We start from the raw sequence: 17,406 nt of genomic DNA on the forward strand, positions 1-17,406 counted from the left end.
GATTTTCGCCTGCTCAAAATGATCTTGTGAGTGGATTTTCCTCCTGTTCACGAGAATGGCGAAAGGATTAGGGCGTGTTTCAGGGGCTTGCAAATGACCACGACGCCTCGCCCGACTTGGGAATAGTGAGCTTCTGATGGTGGATGGAGAGCGTGATTCGTAAGATTAAGCTGAGATTGTTTGGGTTGTTTGGGGGATCATGCGTCTCTTCACGAGACTCAGGCCATTCGAGATGTCTGGTTGTTACAGATCTGTGTGAGATGCTGGGCGACGGACTCGCGGAAACAAAGAAAGTGTGGCGCCTGCATGTTCCCACGGCCCGTTTCGTGGATTGGCGAATCCGACGTTACGCCGTGTATTGATTCTCTGTATACACTCCTAAGAAACAATAGCCAATGGAAATGTTCTAGACTTGCGCATGGGAATGGAGAGTTTCGACCTATTAGATGATGCATGTTTGCTAGAGCCACTCCTGGGTAGATAAAATCTGGATCCTGACTGTCCTAGAAGGGGATAGCGAAAAATCACAGTGATTATTCATGAAAGTGGTTCGACTTATTCCCAGAAGAATTCATGAACAACTTGACGTTCTTGGCATCAATGACAATGACGATGACATAGCCTCTGCTTTTAGGGCGAACCTACCATTCCAATCTGTCTTTTGTCGGAACGAGCTAGCACATTGTTGATCTGGAAGTACGACGAGGAAGGTAATGCTTTTCTACAGAAGAAGCTCTTTTGGAGGCTGGATTTTGAAATCTTCCTCATGGTAACTCTTCAAATATACATATCCATGGGATTATTCCAACAACGATTTCTTCAAAACAAGTCTTACTTATATACTCCTAACCAACAGCCAAACGCCTGCAATGGCCCCTAATGCGGTACTAGAGCTCTTGTACAAGTCCGTCCAACGACAATTACAGCTCCTCAAGCCTCATCGATCCTGGGCACATTTCCTAAGGTCCGATCAGCTCGTTCCATGATCGACTTGCCTGCTAATCCTAAAGCCTGAACAATACCTTCCATATTGCGACTATCATCTCGAACCGCACGCAAAGCCTCTTCGGCTTCTGCGCACCGACTCCGCAGACGACGTATCTCTTCTTTGAGCTCTATATCCGATTCCTGTGAGGGGACAGGATATGATGTGGAGTGAGTCTCAGTGGCAGGTTCTGCTTTGAGAATACTCTGCCCTTCAATCGAAGAGGGCGGCGTAGCAGAGTCTTCGAGACTGCGGCGCAAAGGGATGGCAAGTGTAGTAGAGTTTCCCTGATCGTTCCGAGTGGTCAGAGACTCGATCCTTTGCTCCATCTCTGCTTTCAATACAGCCCAAGCTTTCCTTTCCTCATCAGCCATTTCCTCCAGTCGGCTGGCCTTCTTGATCATTTCGACATATTGAGCCCCCTCTTGAACTGCTGATTGCCTATATTCGTCGCGACTCCGTGCTAACTGCTCCACGTCCTTTTCTAAATCCGTGACTTGAGATTGTAGTCTTAATTTCTCTTCTGTTAAACTGATGATCTCGGTATCAGACACTTGATGCTTTTTCTCCAATGCACTTGCTCGTGTTTGGGACCGCGAGAAGGCTGCTAGAAGCTTGTTATGCTCTCCTTGGAGTGAAGCAAGGGCAATCTTTTGCACGGAAACTTCATGCTGAAGAGCTGCTGAATGTGCTTGAAGGGCGTCAGGCGAGTGAGTGGACCCGATGGGAGGTAGATATGCATTGAGAGACGATTGGTGAAGACCTGAAGGTGGTGGGAGGCTCATTGGGTTGGACGAGCTACCATAAGAGCCAGCCGAAGGAGATGGAAAATTGATTGACGTCGGAGAAGGGAGTGATCGTCCCGGTGGTGAAGGTAGCTGTCTATTGGGCGCAGGTGGAGGATTCATAATCGAAGCTCTCTGGCTCTGTGCGTCTAGACTTGAGTGTCCTCCATGATAATCATGCGGGGATCGCACGGAAGAGAAATCTTCATTGTTTGTCAAATTCGACGCAACGGATTTTCGCCTTGCGTGAAGTCGTGCATCGGATACAGGATCAATTGCATCGTTGACAGATCTGGACGGATTGTCCGACTCGGCTTCGATATGGCGTTTCATGATATCGACAAGAACATCCTGAGTTCCGGTCCCAGACTTAATGATATCTCTATCGTGGCTCTGCGAAATGTCTGATGCAACATGCTGCACAAACTGATCGGCAAGATCGTTGATCTGGTATATTGCTCCCAGGAGCCAGTTGAGAGTATGTTTCAGTCCAAACTGTTCTATTGGAGGGCAGTCGGCTGAAATGAGATCTCGTTGCGCCGAGTCCTGATTACATGGTCAGCCGGCGTCTCCCATATCGCTTAGACCTGGAGGTACGAATCCCATATAGGAGGGAATAAAAAGCGCTGCATGACCTGCATTTACTCACACGGAGACCAAAATTTCCCTTCCGGAGAAGTTTTAGTTGGAGCTGACTCAGCGACTTTGCAGCAGCCAGGGTTATCAATTTCACCTCTTCGGAGCAACAAACCTCACAAGACTCGACAAAGTCTTGTTCTTGAAGGGGTGTGGTAAGCCTCCTGCAGCGTTGGCATAGACTGGAACTCTCTCGAGCACCCGCAGCTTCCCCTAGGTCCCCAATGTGCCTCCCCCACCTCTCAGCATGCTGCTGAGGCGGGAAGCTAGGCAATTCCTGAGAGCTTCTGGGTGTAGTATACATTGATTCTGAATATTGGGCAGCGCATTAGTCATTGAATTAAAATGGGACTGCAGGTCTTACGGCCAGAAGCTTGCGTCTGAAGGATCCTACCGTTTAAATCCAGATTTTCCCTTGAGAGTGAATTGTAATCATGCTGTTCGTATCTTGGCTTCTTCGCACTGCCGCCACTCTCTCTCATCTCCGAGCCGTACCGAGTTCGTGCGTTGCCTTCATCTTCTGCGGTCAGGGTCAGAGAAGGTCTGCGGTATGATGCAATGTCAATTGGTGGCAGAGACAGTCCGCGGCCAGGCCAGATACCAACGTTCTCTGGAGGTACTGGGTCTTCATCCCAAGGACGTTTTATGCTTGGCCGACGTATTTGGGACTCAACCCGCTCTCGAGCATCCATCACCACTACACTGCCAATACCTGTGTCTTGCTGAAGGGACGTCGAGCAGCTTCTCCATCCGGTCTATAGATCCACGCAGGATTGGCAGAGTTTCGAATCTCGTAGGCCACAGAGTTGTGTGACAATGGTTCCTGAGCAGTTTGACGTTGGTCAGAACAAATGAACATGATTGAGTGAGGGAGGCCACGGAATTTGATAAGAATTACTTGCTTACACACCTCCAATGTGATGCGAACCGACGCGCGCACAGGATTCTTTCGACGAGAGAGCGGGTGTACCATCGAGTTAGAAGCACTGGGGGAGACAAAAGGAATACAATGAGGTGCGCCGAGTCAATAACATGGTGTAATGAGTGTGTGCACTTGGGCACACTCCAGGAACTACATCGATTTTCGTTCTTGCCGACTCCTGGAGGGCGGTAGGGGTCGGTGTTAGTTAGGAAACGTAAAGCCGGTGTTTGCATGGATGCAGATTTGATAATCCGCTGAGTCAAGAACACTAAGGGATATGGACTTACGAGACAGGTATAGTGGCTATTGCTACCTCTTACCAATCGTGCGTCTCTTTACAAAAGCAGACCACCAGACTCGTGATCTTCATTGCCCACCTACCACAACTTCCACGAGGCGTTCAGATCAGATGACAATTGCATCTGGACAAGGACCGCCTGGCCAGACTTCTGGACCAGACTCTTAGGCAAGTTCCGTTGCGTTGTATGTTCGTTGGCTATGAAGATTTTTGTGAGGTCACCGGCTGATCTCCTCCATGAACTGGGCGATCCATCCAGCGGTTCGATGTCGTTTGTCGATGATTGACAGGGCCTCCACTTGATGACCAGAGTCTCTGCTGTTTTGTGGATTAGCCCGCAAGTCCGCATCTGCTCCATGCTGTCTTCCAATATATCTGCAAGTCGAAGCCGATGCTACCTGCTGAGTAAGGTTAAACTCCCAGAGCTTGGACTTCTAGTCTGTCACATGAGGGCATCTCTTGGAAATAGACTTGAAAGTTTTCTCTGATCTTCGTGTCACTACTGTATATAATATGTAGAGCATCTGGAAAAAAGAAAAAAAAACTATGCGAGAAGATGGACAGCCAGAGGGTGGTTTGCAATTCTTGTATGTAATTTTGTAGCTCACAACTAGTAGTGCTACACACAGACACCGAATACGCCTCCCCTATGACTGGGTTTCAAGGAAAGGGATCTCGCAAATCCGCGATTGGTTACTTGATTACTCGACTACCGTTCAATGAAGACACCAGCAATTATTGTTCGTCCTTTTTTTTAATAGCTTCGCCCCGCCAGGGGTAGACTAAAGGCTTTTGGGTTCTGCAATTCGTACAAGTTCTATATTTACATGATCATTCTGCCATTCATGCAGACCACCTTAACTTGGCCGTCTTCTCTTCCGAGGCCGAGGCGATTCCGAATCTGACCGATCGTCACGGGAAGCTTTCCGCCTAGGAGCTGGTGAGATAGACCGTGAATCTGCACGTCTTCGCTTTGGAGTATTAGATCTTGACCGTGCCCGTCTTCTGGGCGGAGTGACAGATCTAGAAAGTGCTCGTCTTCGAGGCGGGGTTATGGATCTCGGGCGAGGTTGTCTTCGTGGTGGGGTGATAGATCTCGAGAGTGCTCGTCTCCTTGGGGGAGTGATAGAAGGTGCTCTCCTGCGAGGAGGGGTCACAGATCTAGAAGGAAACCGTCGCCGGGGAGGAGTGATAGATCTCGAGTAGGATCGTCTCCGTGGAGGCGTGACAGACCTTGCTCGTCCTCGTGGTGAACGCGAATCGGACAAGCTTCTCGAACGGCCTCGGTCCGATGGTGATATAGAGCGGCTAATCGACCGAGACCCAGACCGAGAACTAGAGTACTTCCGTCTTGACCGAGGGTCTGATCGAGATCGGGATCGCTGTGGAGTTGGTGATCTTGAAGACCTACTGCTGTAGGATGAAGAATAACTCGACTCCGAGTTCGAGTCATCGGCGGCTGGTGGTGGTGCTGGCAAGGCAGGTTTTGGCATATTCTGAAGGTACTCTCTCATATCTTCAGTTAATGCGCCCATCTTGATGGATGTGAAGTAGTTGATAGAAAATCTCGTATTGCGAGGATTGTCGTGGGGAAAGAGCCCCTCAAAATACGGCTGCAAAGTGTCGTCCTTGAGACGAGCTTGAAGTTTCTTCATGCCCATTGCTTCGGATAGATCTTCAAAAAGAATCTTAATGAAGATACGGCTGCTTGAAGTGGTATCGTCTTCGTTCAATTTTATATTCGACATGACGTGCCATCCAATCGCATCGGAGCTGAGAAGGTGTCCAAAGAATCGAGCTATGTTCCTCAGCCGGTTCGTTTCATACCGGTGGATGGTGTCGTAGTATTTGGCAAATGATTGCTCAAAGAGCTCGGTCCAGAGTCGATTGATCTTAGCAAAGCGTTCACCGATCAGACCATAAAACTTGGAGAATGTTTTCTCTTGGGAACAACACTCGATGATCATCGATGGAAGTTCGTGTTCGAAACCAGCTGGCAAATTGACCTTCATCAACTTGTGGCAGCATTCCTCCGGGTCGATACTAGACATTATAGTCAAGTATATTGTCTTCCGTAGAGCAACTAGATCAGCATTACTTTGATCCTTGATTTCCAACGCCTTTTCTTGTTGTTTTCCTTCGTCGTCCTCACTATCATCACTGTCATCTTCATCTCCACCCTCTTCATCACTTCCTTCTCCCAAGATTTCGGCCTTTGTCCGCTTGTACTCCTCTTCATTCTCTTCCCAATTTGCATCGAACTTGAAGATATTCAAGCCATCTTGGACATCGATTTCGTCGTCCAAGGCGATGACATGCGTGATTTGATCCTCTTCCTCGACCAAATCCAGCTCTTCTTTGATGGCTGGGTTATCCTTGTACTTGTCTTTGCGAACTTGAAAGAGGACCTCAATCATGTATTGCACTCTCTTATCGATGTCGGCCTCATGCAAAATGCTTCTGAACTGATCAAATACTGCGAGCGCAATCGCCTGGTTCATTTCTTCCAAATGTTGGCCAACCTCCCGAGTCAACCCAACAGCAATTTCGACACTATCGTCCGTAGGTTTGTGAAGAAGGAGTAGAAGAATTTGGGCCGCAACAACCTCGCTGGCTACTTGCTGATTGCACAAATGAGCAATGAACGTCGTGGCGGAAAGGCAGACAGCTTTGTCGTTTCTCTTGAAGCCCTTCTTGAACTGAACAATCAGGCGCTTCAGCAAGAGCTCTCCAACATTCGGTAACTTGGTGTTGACGATAGCTGCCATGGCAGCATAAATTGGTGTGAATGGCAAACTAGCTGCCTGCGCCTTCATAATACTTCTGCAAAAGAGTCCTCTCCCTCTTATCAAGTTCTCGCCAAAAAGCTCCGGGACAATGTGCTTAATATTCGAAACGTTGACTTTGTTGATCAAACCATTTATGGATTTCTTCAGAGCTTCCCAAGCCATTCGTTGATATTCCTTGCTCGTCTTGTCGGTGATCTGCGATTGAAGTGCTCGAAGTCGCGCTGGTGGGATATACGTGCCACCAGATCGCATCGTCAGGAGTTTCTCATACTCGGCCTTCGCAGCAGCCTGCTTCTCCTCTTCGGTCCTGCCCCTTGCAACCTCCATCTTGACGGTGTTGAATATTGAATGTGGTGGAGTGTTTTCACGAGAAGGCTGCAGTCGCAAGGCGAGGAAATTATTTAGCTTGGATATCCGCGTAAGCTCGATCGGGACTAGATAAATGAGGCTGGTTCTCACGTGTTGTGGCGCTCAGCCTCGTATTAACAGATTCAGGGAAGAGGACAGAATAGAATTCGGCAGTCTATTATGAGGACACACCAAATCGGACGCAATCTCCAAGTTAACGTGTTGGAAACAGAAACTTGGTTTCTTATCGTCTCTGTGCATTGGATGTACGACTTCGTGTCGAGTTGGCCTCGCTTCCAGAAAAGGTGTTGCTGGTCGCTAGTTCTTCGAACTCAATCCAAAAAGCTACCAAGCAAGTCCTCAACCAGTGGCATTCACGACTTCGTAACTCGCGTTCGATTCATTACACTCCTTTGAAGCTTTGGTCTGCAAAATGGTGGGTTCTTCTTCTCCTGTCAAGGACAAATGTTCGTGCTTCGCAATGTTGACACATTACAGCTCGACAGACTCGTTGGACTCGGCATGCTCATCGCCGCTTCAGTCGTCTTTCTCTACTACACAATCTGGACACTATTAATGGTAGGGTATTCTCGCAATTCATGGCAGACAGTCTGCTAATGTTCTCTGTAGCCGTTTGTCGATTCGGATCATCCTCTTCAGAACGTCTTTCCTCCTCGTGTCTGGGCTATTCGCATCCCCGTCATTCTCATTCTCTTGGGGTCGGCTGTAGTGGGTTCGTTCTTGAGTGTGGTAATGATTCAAAGCAACAGGAAGAAGGCTGCTAAAGCGAAGGCTGCTGGGAAGAAGAAGGCATAGGGAGCTCGCTCGTGGTCTGGCGTCATACTTGCAAACTCGGTGGATCAAACGCAGAAATCTTTGCAGCTACGAGCATGGCAAAAAGTCTACATAAGGCTGCAAGATATGAGGAGTCATTGACGGAGTGGCATGTTGTCGGACAAAATGTGTATACACATATATCTATTACGAGGCACTCTCCCAGCGGGGATGCGACGCTTTGACCTTACAGCTCTCTTCTTGTGCTATCGAATTGTAACATTAAAGCACAATTATGTGTGATGCAATAAAAGGTCTCTGCATTTGCGGGGTCATCACGAACTGTCTAGTTGTACCACAGCTGTACCTGACTTCAAACCATGCATATTCATCAAAGTGATCCTAGTACAGGAGCGTCAGCGAATCACAAGCGAAAGACAGCGATGCCGCATCCAGCCCCTCCTCACCCGCCAACCTGCAAGCTGTAAGTTACAAAGAACGCTCTGAACAACTCCAACATTCAAATTCTTTGTAGCAATACAACTACACACAGACACGCTAGAAAGTATCAAAGGGAAACTTGTCGCGAATACATCCCACTTGCCTAACGTCGAGAGGCAAGCGGGAGAACGTCCTATTGTTGCGCCCGCGTCATCGGCGAGCTCCAACTTCGAGTACCCAGCAAGCAGCGTCCTCGACCCTCTGCGGAGCATCGACGCTCCTTTCGACGTACATCTCACCATTTGAATGCCCCCGTCATCCGATCAAGATATCAACAATCCATCGAGTGGCATCTCTCAGTCCAAGCTGACTCGTAAAGCCTCATCTGCTGGCTTGCAGATTCCCTCCAAGAAGGAAAGGAAGAATGGGACGGCGAATGGGAAGGAGAAGGATAGCGGTACCGGTGGTGTATTGGCAGCGGTGACCAAGAATGCTTCAAAAATGTCGTGAGTACCCTTCTAAGCAGAGGAGACCCTAGTGTGAATATGTCGCTCGATCACAACTACCATCTGCCCGCTGCACTTAGGACCGATAACTGTGACCTGTCTACTTCTAGTCAGTATTATGTTTATGAATCACTACTAATACGCCTGTAACAGGAACGCGAAATCAGCGCAGTCAACTCGGGTTCAATCCCCAGAGTTGAATGGGGTTGAATATCCACCGAACGGAAAGACAATCACTTCCCCGTTGCTCGATGCTTTATCATCTGCGGCTTTGGACCGCTCTGCGTCTCAGAATGCAAATGAATGGGCGAAGAACGTTCCTGCATATTCGAGTTCACCTAGTAATCTAATAAATCTGGGAGAATCCCCACCGATGGCACCTTACGAAGACAGACTGGGATGGACACCCCGAGAACAAAGAGGATTGTCGAACGGATATGTCCCTTCTGCTTCGCCTCCATCAAGACGACGCCCACTTTCTTATCAGCTCGACGGTAACTACACACCAGGATTTGACGATCATCGCTCCCAAGTGTCTTCATACGCAGCGAGACGGAGCTCGATGTATTCGCAACATCCCCGTTATTCTCAACATCCTCCGCTTCCCCATCAGGCTCAACCTCACTTCTATGGTGCTCCTGATACGAATTTGATGCTCTCCCCGCCCACGCCGGGCCTCATTCCCGGAGATAATGGCTATTACTGCGGTTTTGATAGTCTGGGTGTCTCGTCACAGGAAGCAACTAAGTCTGTGAATAACGTTGTCGTATCCGGATACGAAGGCGGTCTCAAGATACAAACCGTTTCCAAACGAGGCCTGACAAAAGTCGCGGGCATCGACGGTCTCAGAGGTGGGGTCTATAATGCCAAGATCCTACCATGGACGACCCAAGGTGGGAGCTCGCCTCACTTTCCACTTGTCGCTATGGTAATTCATGGCCCCGTTTGGGCCTCTGGCGACACATCTAGTGGTGAGGGTGGCACACCTCCTTCGGAGGCTGTGTCTGTTACTCAAAATGACAGCATGCGCGGTTCTCCAAGAGTTCCTGGTCTGGCCATGAACGATACGGAATCGATCGAATCATACCAGACGACTGTAGAAGTGTATTCGCTTTCGACGAAACAACATATCGCAACACTCCTGTCTGTCCCGAAAGTTCACCTCTCGCTTCCCGTTACCAGTCCAATATTCAAAGCACCATCGCCAGTTGGGACATTGACCATTCGTGCAAACAGTGGACATGTTATTATTGCTTCTGGCACTACCGGAGAAACTTGGCTATTCAAACATGTCGAACCAAGCACTGCTCCAGATAAGTTCAGATGCATCGGCAAGGTGTGGACAACTGTGCAACATGGAGTAACGGATCCGTCAACCTCCTCTGGGCATCCAGAAGACTGGCATGGACCCGATCTGAGCCCCATTCGGAAACAGTACAAAGCGTCTATACTTTCCACCAACGGCAGATGGCTCGCGTATTGCCCACCCACCCCGTCTTCTCAAACTTCCTTACGAGCCGCAGTTCCAGGTGTCGGTTCTACAGCAAGAATTCCAGGGCTTAATGGACACGCTCCTCCACAACTCCCAAGTGTCAATTGTGGTGTGGATATGCCCGACGGTGAAAGTATGATGAAGCAACTAGTACAGATCTCAACACAAAAGTTCATTGAAGCTGGAAACTATCTCACACAACAAGGGTTGCAAGCTTGGAACAACTATAGGAACAAGCCTCCTGCCAATCAACCAAATGGTTCAGCACCTTACCAGAATCAACCGAACATGCTTGGTCAATTTCCTCCTACTCATGGCCTTCCAACACCCGCGCCTTTAGTCACTAAAGACCCCGGAATCATATCAATTCTAGACCTGGACCAGCTGGCCCATCACTCCTCGACAGGATCTGCGCCTCATCCGTTAGCAACTTTCAGAGTTCCGCATGGTTGTAGCTTTCTCTCATTTGGCCCAAGTGGCCTAGCACTCTTTACAGCCAGCAGCAAGGGCGATGTTCAGTTCGTATGGGATTTAATGCGCATACAGTACGCGAAATCCTCTTTCCTTAAAGGTGGACTCCAAGGATCGGGTGCTATTGGGCCTCACGTAAGGCAGATTGCACAATTTTCTCGAATGACAATCGCCAGGATTGTCGATGTTGTATGGACGTCACCCCATGGTGAGCGTGCTGCCATGGTCACTGAACCTGGAACGGTTCACATTCTTGATCTTCCAGCAAGCGCTTTTACCTGGCCGCCTCCACGTCGGCGAACTGCTCCTCAAAGGTTTGACGAGCACAACACCAACGTACCGGGACAGTCGCCACCACTCACTGCCAGTGGACTAGCTTCGGGTGCAGTCAGTACACTCTGGACGGCTGCTCGTCCCTTAGTCAGTAGACGACGTCGAAGTAGTGCCGGCATATCTGCTAGGACGGTGACAGCTCAAGCTGGACATGGAACACAAGCACTAGCTGCTGGAATTAGTAGGTCCGTAGGAGCTGCAACAGGGAAGATGAATGAGATGCGAAAATCAGGAACAACGAAGTTGCATCTTCCAAGAAGTCCAGTTGTGCCAAGTAGAGCTTGCACGCTGCTTCTTCATGGAAAACGAAACGACTCCGTCATAGTGCTTGGAGGCGGCGTGGTAAGAATTTATACCATAAGGAACCGACGAGCAGATCGCCCAGCAGATAAACAAAAAGCATCAAGAGGTGCTAAGTATGTGGAGTTCAGACTTCCATCACTGCCGGACTTTAAGCTGCCTCCAGACCTTGCAAGAGATCTGCATCACGTCGGGGACCTTGAGCTTACCGAGAGGGACATTGAAGAGTCTCGCTGGAAGGCTAGACAAGCTTCCCCACCAGCGCCCCAAGCACACGGGACCGAATCATCTATTCCGCAAGCAGAGATTGAGTCGAACGCCCCGTATCAACCATTTCATACGGATAGACGCGTTGCCCTACATATCTATTCTTACGAAGAAGATCCGGTTCCATCGCCTTCGGTGTCAGCGTTGCTTTCTCCTCCTGGGCTCGCTGCCCAAAGTAAGCCTCAGAATGTCAGTCAAGTGAACACGCCGTGGGCATTTGGAGGTCCAATCAAGTCCAAGAAATTGGACGTTGGACCGCCGCATAATTCCGATGACGACCTTGATCTGCCTTTAGACTCTCGAGCCCTTCCATTGTCTGCCATCGAACGTGTCATGAGAGTCACGGACAGTACGGAGGAAGTAGAACAGATAGTCGTCACGACGAGGCGACGTAAAGGTGCTTCGCGGAATACTCCGGAAGGCACCGGTGATGTTGATGAAGAAGGGTTTTTTGAAGATGACTGCGAAGTTCTTGACTTTGCCAGTCAAAGAGTTTAATGCAATTTAGATTTCGCGTCTGCACTGTTCTTGTGCTGTGGATAGTCTTGGTATTCTTTTCTGCACATGCACCACTTATAGAAACGGGGGATTGTTTGACGCATTTTGCGGTGCTGATCGCTACTCTGTTCATAGGAGACATCCATGGCCACCTCAACTGGTTGGTGCCGTTTACTTGTTTTTGGCACATTTTGATCGCTGGTTTCGCATAGTGGTGGATTCGCTGGCGTTTGGGTGAACAAGAGGTATGGTTGGCATGGACGGATAGCTTTGCAGATATGATCGAGATACCAACACAATAAGACTTGAGATGTTTTTGCAGTACGTTTTCAATGCATGCGTTGATTTTACGCTCATTGTCCGAAGAGTGATAGACCTTCAGCTAGACAAGCCGAACTCGTAACTTTCGAATTCATGCACCCCTCCCACGTCCACCAAAGTTCTCCCGCTCGCTGGGACTTACTTGCTGACATCTAGTGAGAACCATAGTCAGGTCAAAGTTCTTGCTTCCCTGAACACTCAAGTTCTCTCAAAAATTCTCCTCAGAAAACAACGTCAAATTATCCTCCAATCAAAGTACAAATTCAACTCTCAATTCCATCTACATCTCATCCACCCCTCAACTCCCTCTTCACCCTCTCAAACTCCGCTTTCTTGTCCTCGCTAGAAATCTCCTTCGCATTCTTCTTCCCACCTCTCACCTCCCTCTCAACCACATACCTAAACGTGCCCGGTAAAGGTGGACATTGTAAGGCTTCCTCAATATCAACTTCTTCCTCTGGCTTAAGGTAAGTCCGCTCAAGAACATCTAACAGGTTTCCTTTCTTGTCTCTTTGCGGGAGTCGACAGAGGTGGATGGGTCGCAAGCGAGAATGAGAAGGAGATTGCTCTGTAGTTGGTGTGCTGACGCCGCTGGTGAGCGGGGTATGGGTTCGAGAGGTTGGTGTTGAGATCGGCCAGGTGGATGTTGAGGTTGAGGAGGATGTCGAGGGAGCGGAAGAGAGGGTTTCCGTTGTGTGAGGCGGTATGGGGATGCTCATTGTTGGTTTGAGTTTATGAGTTGGTGGAGGTGGCGCCATTTCAGTGCCTCGTTTAGCTGGATTTGGCGAGGACGAAGGAGAAGGTGGTGCCATTTCCGCGATTGGTGCTGAAGGCTGTGATGGGGCGTCTGTTGCTGTGGAAAACGATGAAGCCATCTTGTGTGTATATGAAAAGAAATTTCTTTGAAAAGATAGAATGTGCTCGATTCCACGTTCCCACAATGTTGAATTGAAGAACAAAGATATAGGGAAGTTCTATCCTTTTATGGACGTGGAAATCTCAACAGTTTCGATGTGGACTGAATATTTGGTCTGAATCGGAAGGAGGCAGCTAGTCATAGCCTTAGCGAGTACCCGACTCCAAAGCAGAATCACATTGGAAAATCACCCCACCCTGTGCAACAATTAATTGAAGATAATGTAAGTGAATTTCTGCTTGCTCAGAAAAGCGTAAATGCTAGTCCTTGTCCACCTACTACCAACTCACGGAAGCAATTATCGCTTCACAGCACCGTTATTCTTCTTCTCCGGCTTCTCAACCTTTGGCTTTGCTTTCTGATCGCTGAAATCTCCTGGTAGGCTAGAAGTAAGATAAGGCAGGAATTTGCCGACTCTCTTCTGGTACTCTGCGTATTCTGGATATTTTCCACTGGTGATCAATTCCGTGAACCATGTCGAGGCTTGGAATAGGAAGAGATAGCCCAGCGCCCCTAGGAACGTCCAATTATATAATACTTCAGAGTCCCAGCATCCCCATTGGTATAGAACAACCCAAATAGCTTGTTCTGCCGCGAAGTTGGGGTGTCTGCTGAAAGACCACAGGCCTGAAACAACGAAACCGCGATCAAGATCCTCCTGATCAAACTTATGCGGGACCTTTGCGGTCTTCAGGTATTGCTTCTTGGCTTCCTGGTAACCTATGGGGAATTTTCTTAGCTTGTCCTCACATACCAAGTGTGCGGGGTGTCTTACTCCACTGCTGTTGATCGGCGAAGAATTCCACGAGGACCAGACCCATTAGAACCCTTGCAAAGACAGTATCCGCCGTAGACATCTTTTCTCCCAATCGTGTAGTCAAGAGTAAGACATAACTCGGTGTTGTGATGAGGAAGAGCAGCAGACTCTGTGCCAGCGAAATGAATAGAACATTGAATATGAAGAAAAGCGTTGGGTTGATCTTTTGCTTCAATACCTCCCTGTAGCAGCATTAGCACTATACATATGCAGGTTCCAGCAGGGTCCATACCAACGATAATCTTCCGATCCAATACTATACCCTCCTTTGCGCCAGTAATTGAATGTCAATCTCAACTAGCCACACCATTAGAAACAGATTCCTGCAGGTAGAAGGGTTCCTTACACTCCACACAGTACTGAATGCAACTAGATTATCCAATCTCTGAGTCTCTAAACCATTCAAATGTGCATGTATGCAATAGTGAGCATTGTAAATAGTGGGAAGTATGCTCCACATCCTGTCTACCTGCGAATAATTCTTGTTGATCTCAGAGATGACCAGAAACAAGGGCGCCAGAAACAGCGAGAACGCCAACGCAGATATCAGAGGATTCGTAGCAACGTATATGTTCTGCAACTCTGTAGGGTTGTTCCATGACTGAAGTAATTGCTGGGGGAGATCGTAGAGTTGAGGCAGGTACGGAAGTACGGTTTGCTCCAAGGACGAGCAGTCCTTTAGGACTCTGATGACCGGCAGAGCCATTTTGAAGCTGATACAGGTAGAGGATTTGTTTGTGCTCGTGTTGGTCGTGGTCTAAAGGAATGGGATGTTGCTGGGAAGCTGTTGTCGTTTGAAAGTCAATGACGAGTTAGCAGATTCTTACAGGGGTTACTGTCTCAAAGTGTTAGCGTCGCCGCTTACGAGGTTAGACTACCGTGATTTAAGCTTAAATCTCGAAATACCAGCCGAAATGTAATGGGAAATTCTTCACGCGGCTTTTCCTTTCAACAAACCATATATCTCGTTCATGACCGCTATTGACGCGCCGACTAGACTGTTGAATGCAGAGAACCAAGTTTGCGTATCTAAGAACATGCGCTGCGATGCCAAAAGTCCGAAAACACCTGCTTCGAAGACTTCACACGTGATATAATAGTCATGCCTGGCAAGATACTTTGCGTGGCCGAGAAACCGTCCATTTCTAAAGCTGTAGCTGGTCATCTTTCGGGAGGCCAATTCACAACAGTAAGTGGTCTTGAGTATGTATTTGGTCAAAGCTTGGTCCTAAATTTCCGGTAGAGAAATGTCCACGGAAACCAATATGTGAAAAACTATTGCTTCACATTTGACTTTGGTCATGCTTGGGGAAATTGTCAAGTGGTCATGACTTGTGTCTCTGGCCATTTGACTGAAACGAAGTTCCCGGATGAGTACGAAGGGGATTGGACGTATCCTCCACCTGAGAGTCTTTTCGGAGCTCCAGTAGATGTAAAAGTTGCTAAAGTGAGTTACAGTTCTTGAACTGCAGAGATGGCTGTCTTACAGAGTCCAGGACAAAGAGCCGATCTCGAGAAATATAGAAAGCGAAGCAAGAGGAGCAAGAGCCCTCTTTATCTGGACTGATTGTGATCGAGAGGGTGAGCATATTGGAGGCGAGGTTCGTGCAGAAGCTTTGAAGGGAAACCCACGCCTCCAGGTCAAAAGGGCTAGGTTCAGCAATATTGAACGAGCGTAAGGTTTTTCCCCCATGCTTATTGCACCTTCTGGCTGATACACATTCTGGACATGTCATTCAAGCAGCCAAGAATCCAATTGACTTGGATGATCGTCAAGTTAGTGCTGTGGCTACCCGCATCGAACTTGATTTAAGGATTGGTTTGTGCTTTACGAGATACCTCACTAATACTCTTCGCCCTCTTGGGGGCGCTTTGGAAATTGGAGAAAATGGTAAACGTCGAGTAATCAGCTATGGCAAGTTCTTGGAAATTAACAATGTGGGCCGGCACTACTAATACATCCTGACAGGTTCATGTCAGTTCCCGACCTTAGGCTTCGTTGTTGATCGGTACTTCAGAGTCATAAACTTTGTGTCCGAGCCCTTTTGGGGTATCAAAGTTACGCACAATCGAGACAATATCAATGTTAACTTCGGTTGGAGGCGGGGACACCTTTTCGACCGTGCAGTTGTCGTCATTCTCTACGAGCGATGCATACTTGCGAAGTTCGCGAAGGTTACCAAGATCCAGTCTAAGCCAACCAGCAAATGGAAGCCACTGCCGTTGACAACAGTGGAGTTGCAAAAGAATGCCTCTCGATTTCTACGAATGAATAGTCAGCAAGCTATGACTGTTGCAGAAGCGCTATATACGAAAGGCTTCATCAGCTATCCCAGGACGGAAACTGATCGATTCGACAGTGGAATGAACCTTAGGGCACTGGTTGAGAAGCAAGTACAGGATCAGCGCTGGGGACAGTTCGCTCAGGGTCTCGTTCAAGGGGGCTTCAAACAACCAAGAGAAGGCAGGAATGACGATAAAGCTCATCCTCCTATCCACCCTGTGACCTGGGTTGCGCCAAATGCTCTAAATCAAGAAGAAGGACGAGTCTACGAGTTCGTCACACGTCGCTTCCTAGCATGTTGTGCTGAAGATGCCAAAGGACAAGCATCAGATGTTGAGATCGAATATGGCGAAGAGATTTTTGGAGCTCATGGTCTGGTTGTCCTAGAGCGCAATTACCTGGACGTTTATCCGTACGAAAATTGGACAAGCAGCGTGCCCTTACCTCAGTTCACTTTGAATGAGAGATTTGAACCTACAGAAGCTATGATGACGGAGGGAAAGACATGTGCTCCCGGCTACTTGACCGAGCCAGATCTGATTGCCTTGATGGATGCGAATGGCATTGGAACAGACGCCACGATGGCCGAACACATCCAGAAGATCAAGGAACGGAATTATGTTTTTACTCGCCCGCACGGTAGCCGAGGAGGAGGCAATAATGATGACAACGCTCCAGCAGCTCGAGGCGCTCGAGGTGGCCGTGCTCGAGGCGGAAGAGGAGGTCGTGGTGGCAGAGGAGGTGCTGCCGCCGGGGGTGACCGACCTGGTGGAATCGAAGAATTTATACCATCAACACTTGGTGTAGCACTTGTGGATGGTTACGACAAGATGGGGTTTGAGATAAGTCTCAGCAAGCCATTTCTGAGGAAGGAAATGGAGCTGAGAATGAAGGACATATGTGACGGACGTCTCACTCGCGATGCCGTTTTGAGAGAGTCTCTGAGACAATATAGGAACGTCTTTGACCAGTCCAGAGAGCGGATAGATATTTTGAAGGCGGTAAGTCATCTATGTACTCTTAACTTATAGAGTAATTTACTAACTTGTGTTGCCATACCAGTCCTGCAGAAGATATGTGCTGAACGGAGGAGTTTGATACCCAATTATTATTTCTAGATTACTGCATTGTCACGTTGCTGGTGTTGGCACTTCGATTTGTTTTCGCTTGGGAAAAGGTATGAGTACATCTAGACTCAATTGACTCATTCTACAGTACAGACT

At 48.4% G+C, this 17,406-nt stretch overlaps 7 protein-coding genes across 7 annotated transcripts; 3 read left to right on the forward strand and 4 right to left on the reverse strand.

Moving 5' to 3' along the window:
* Positions 1–669: 669 nt before the first annotated feature.
* On the reverse strand, positions 670–3,547 carry LY89DRAFT_609265 (uncharacterized protein). Its single transcript, XM_018210515.1, has 4 exons — positions 3,317–3,547; positions 2,759–3,229; positions 2,420–2,715; positions 670–2,316 (listed from the first exon to the last, which is right to left on the reverse strand). The coding sequence occupies exons 2-4, from the start codon at positions 3,096–3,098 to the stop codon at positions 931–933; spliced, it is 2,022 nt and encodes a 673-aa protein (XP_018075326.1). The 5' UTR covers positions 3,099–3,229; positions 3,317–3,547; the 3' UTR covers positions 670–930.
* A 616-nt stretch (positions 3,548–4,163) lies between these two features.
* On the reverse strand, positions 4,164–6,983 carry LY89DRAFT_681602 (MIF4G-domain-containing protein). Its single transcript, XM_018214332.1, has one exon. The coding sequence runs from the start codon at positions 6,740–6,742 to the stop codon at positions 4,484–4,486; it is 2,259 nt and encodes a 752-aa protein (XP_018075327.1). The 5' UTR covers positions 6,743–6,983; the 3' UTR covers positions 4,164–4,483.
* Positions 6,894–7,876, forward strand: LY89DRAFT_681603 (dolichyl-phosphate mannosyltransferase polypeptide 2). The gene is made up of 3 exons (XM_018214333.1): positions 6,894–7,199; positions 7,262–7,342; positions 7,394–7,876. The coding sequence occupies exons 1-3, from the start codon at positions 7,197–7,199 to the stop codon at positions 7,577–7,579; spliced, it is 270 nt and encodes an 89-aa protein (XP_018075328.1). The 5' UTR covers positions 6,894–7,196; the 3' UTR covers positions 7,580–7,876.
* Positions 7,877–8,031: 155 nt separating this feature from the next.
* LY89DRAFT_609274 (uncharacterized protein) lies at positions 8,032–12,199 on the forward strand. Its single transcript, XM_018210516.1, has 2 exons — positions 8,032–8,484; positions 8,638–12,199. The coding sequence occupies exons 1-2, from the start codon at positions 8,285–8,287 to the stop codon at positions 11,843–11,845; spliced, it is 3,408 nt and encodes a 1,135-aa protein (XP_018075329.1). The 5' UTR covers positions 8,032–8,284; the 3' UTR covers positions 11,846–12,199.
* Positions 12,200–12,453: 254 nt separating this feature from the next.
* Positions 12,454–13,041, reverse strand: LY89DRAFT_729784 (uncharacterized protein; the record flags this gene model as incomplete). The annotated part of the gene is made up of 1 exon (XM_018219408.1): positions 12,454–13,041. The coding sequence occupies one exon, from the start codon at positions 13,039–13,041 to the stop codon at positions 12,454–12,456; it is 588 nt and encodes a 195-aa protein (XP_018075330.1).
* A 339-nt stretch (positions 13,042–13,380) lies between these two features.
* On the reverse strand, positions 13,381–14,605 carry LY89DRAFT_665446 (DUF1295-domain-containing protein; the record flags this gene model as incomplete). The annotated part of the gene is made up of 4 exons (XM_018212842.1): positions 13,381–13,802; positions 13,837–14,081; positions 14,132–14,196; positions 14,246–14,605. 4 exons carry the CDS (start codon positions 14,603–14,605, stop codon positions 13,381–13,383), a joined length of 1,092 nt encoding a protein of 363 aa, XP_018075331.1.
* Positions 14,606–14,834: 229 nt separating this feature from the next.
* On the forward strand, positions 14,835–17,344 carry LY89DRAFT_421355 (DNA topoisomerase-like protein III). Its single transcript, XM_018207410.1, has 6 exons — positions 14,835–15,088; positions 15,143–15,346; positions 15,396–15,574; positions 15,627–15,814; positions 15,869–17,184; positions 17,246–17,344. Exons 1-6 carry the CDS (start codon positions 15,002–15,004, stop codon positions 17,279–17,281), a joined length of 2,010 nt encoding a protein of 669 aa, XP_018075332.1. The 5' UTR covers positions 14,835–15,001; the 3' UTR covers positions 17,282–17,344.
* Positions 17,345–17,406: the final 62 nt, after the last annotated feature.

Source organism: Mollisia scopiformis, assembly GCF_001500285.1.
Source record: "Mollisia scopiformis unplaced genomic scaffold LY89scaffold_5, whole genome shotgun sequence".
NCBI lineage: Eukaryota > Fungi > Ascomycota > Leotiomycetes > Helotiales > Mollisiaceae > Mollisia > Mollisia scopiformis.

Excerpts from the sequence above, each read along its gene's own strand:
- LY89DRAFT_681603 (XM_018214333.1), top strand. Across the intron at positions 7,343-7,393 it reads CAATCTGGACACTATTAATG|CCGTTTGTCGATTCGGATCA; the intron begins GTAGGGTATTCT and ends TGTTCTCTGTAG.
- LY89DRAFT_681602 (XM_018214332.1), bottom strand. The coding sequence starts at position 6,742 with ATGGAGGTTGCAAGGGGCAGGACCGAAGAGGAGAAGCAGGCTGCTGCG.
- LY89DRAFT_421355 (XM_018207410.1), top strand. The coding sequence starts at position 15,002 with ATGCCTGGCAAGATACTTTGCGTGGCCGAGAAACCGTCCATTTCTAAA. Across the intron at positions 15,575-15,626 it reads TTCAGCAATATTGAACGAGC|ACATGTCATTCAAGCAGCCA; the intron begins GTAAGGTTTTTC and ends TACACATTCTGG. Across the intron at positions 15,815-15,868 it reads ACGTCGAGTAATCAGCTATG|GTTCATGTCAGTTCCCGACC; the intron begins GCAAGTTCTTGG and ends ACATCCTGACAG.
- LY89DRAFT_609274 (XM_018210516.1), top strand. The coding sequence starts at position 8,285 with ATGCCCCCGTCATCCGATCAAGATATCAACAATCCATCGAGTGGCATC. Across the intron at positions 8,485-8,637 it reads AAGAATGCTTCAAAAATGTC|GAACGCGAAATCAGCGCAGT; the intron begins GTGAGTACCCTT and ends CGCCTGTAACAG.
- LY89DRAFT_609265 (XM_018210515.1), bottom strand. The coding sequence starts at position 3,098 with ATGGATGCTCGAGAGCGGGTTGAGTCCCAAATACGTCGGCCAAGCATA. Across the intron at positions 2,716-2,758 it reads TTCTGGCCGTAAGACCTGCA|AATCAATGTATACTACACCC; the intron begins GTCCCATTTTAA and ends CCCAATATTCAG. Across the intron at positions 2,317-2,419 it reads AGGGAAATTTTGGTCTCCGT|GACTCGGCGCAACGAGATCT; the intron begins GTGAGTAAATGC and ends CCATGTAATCAG.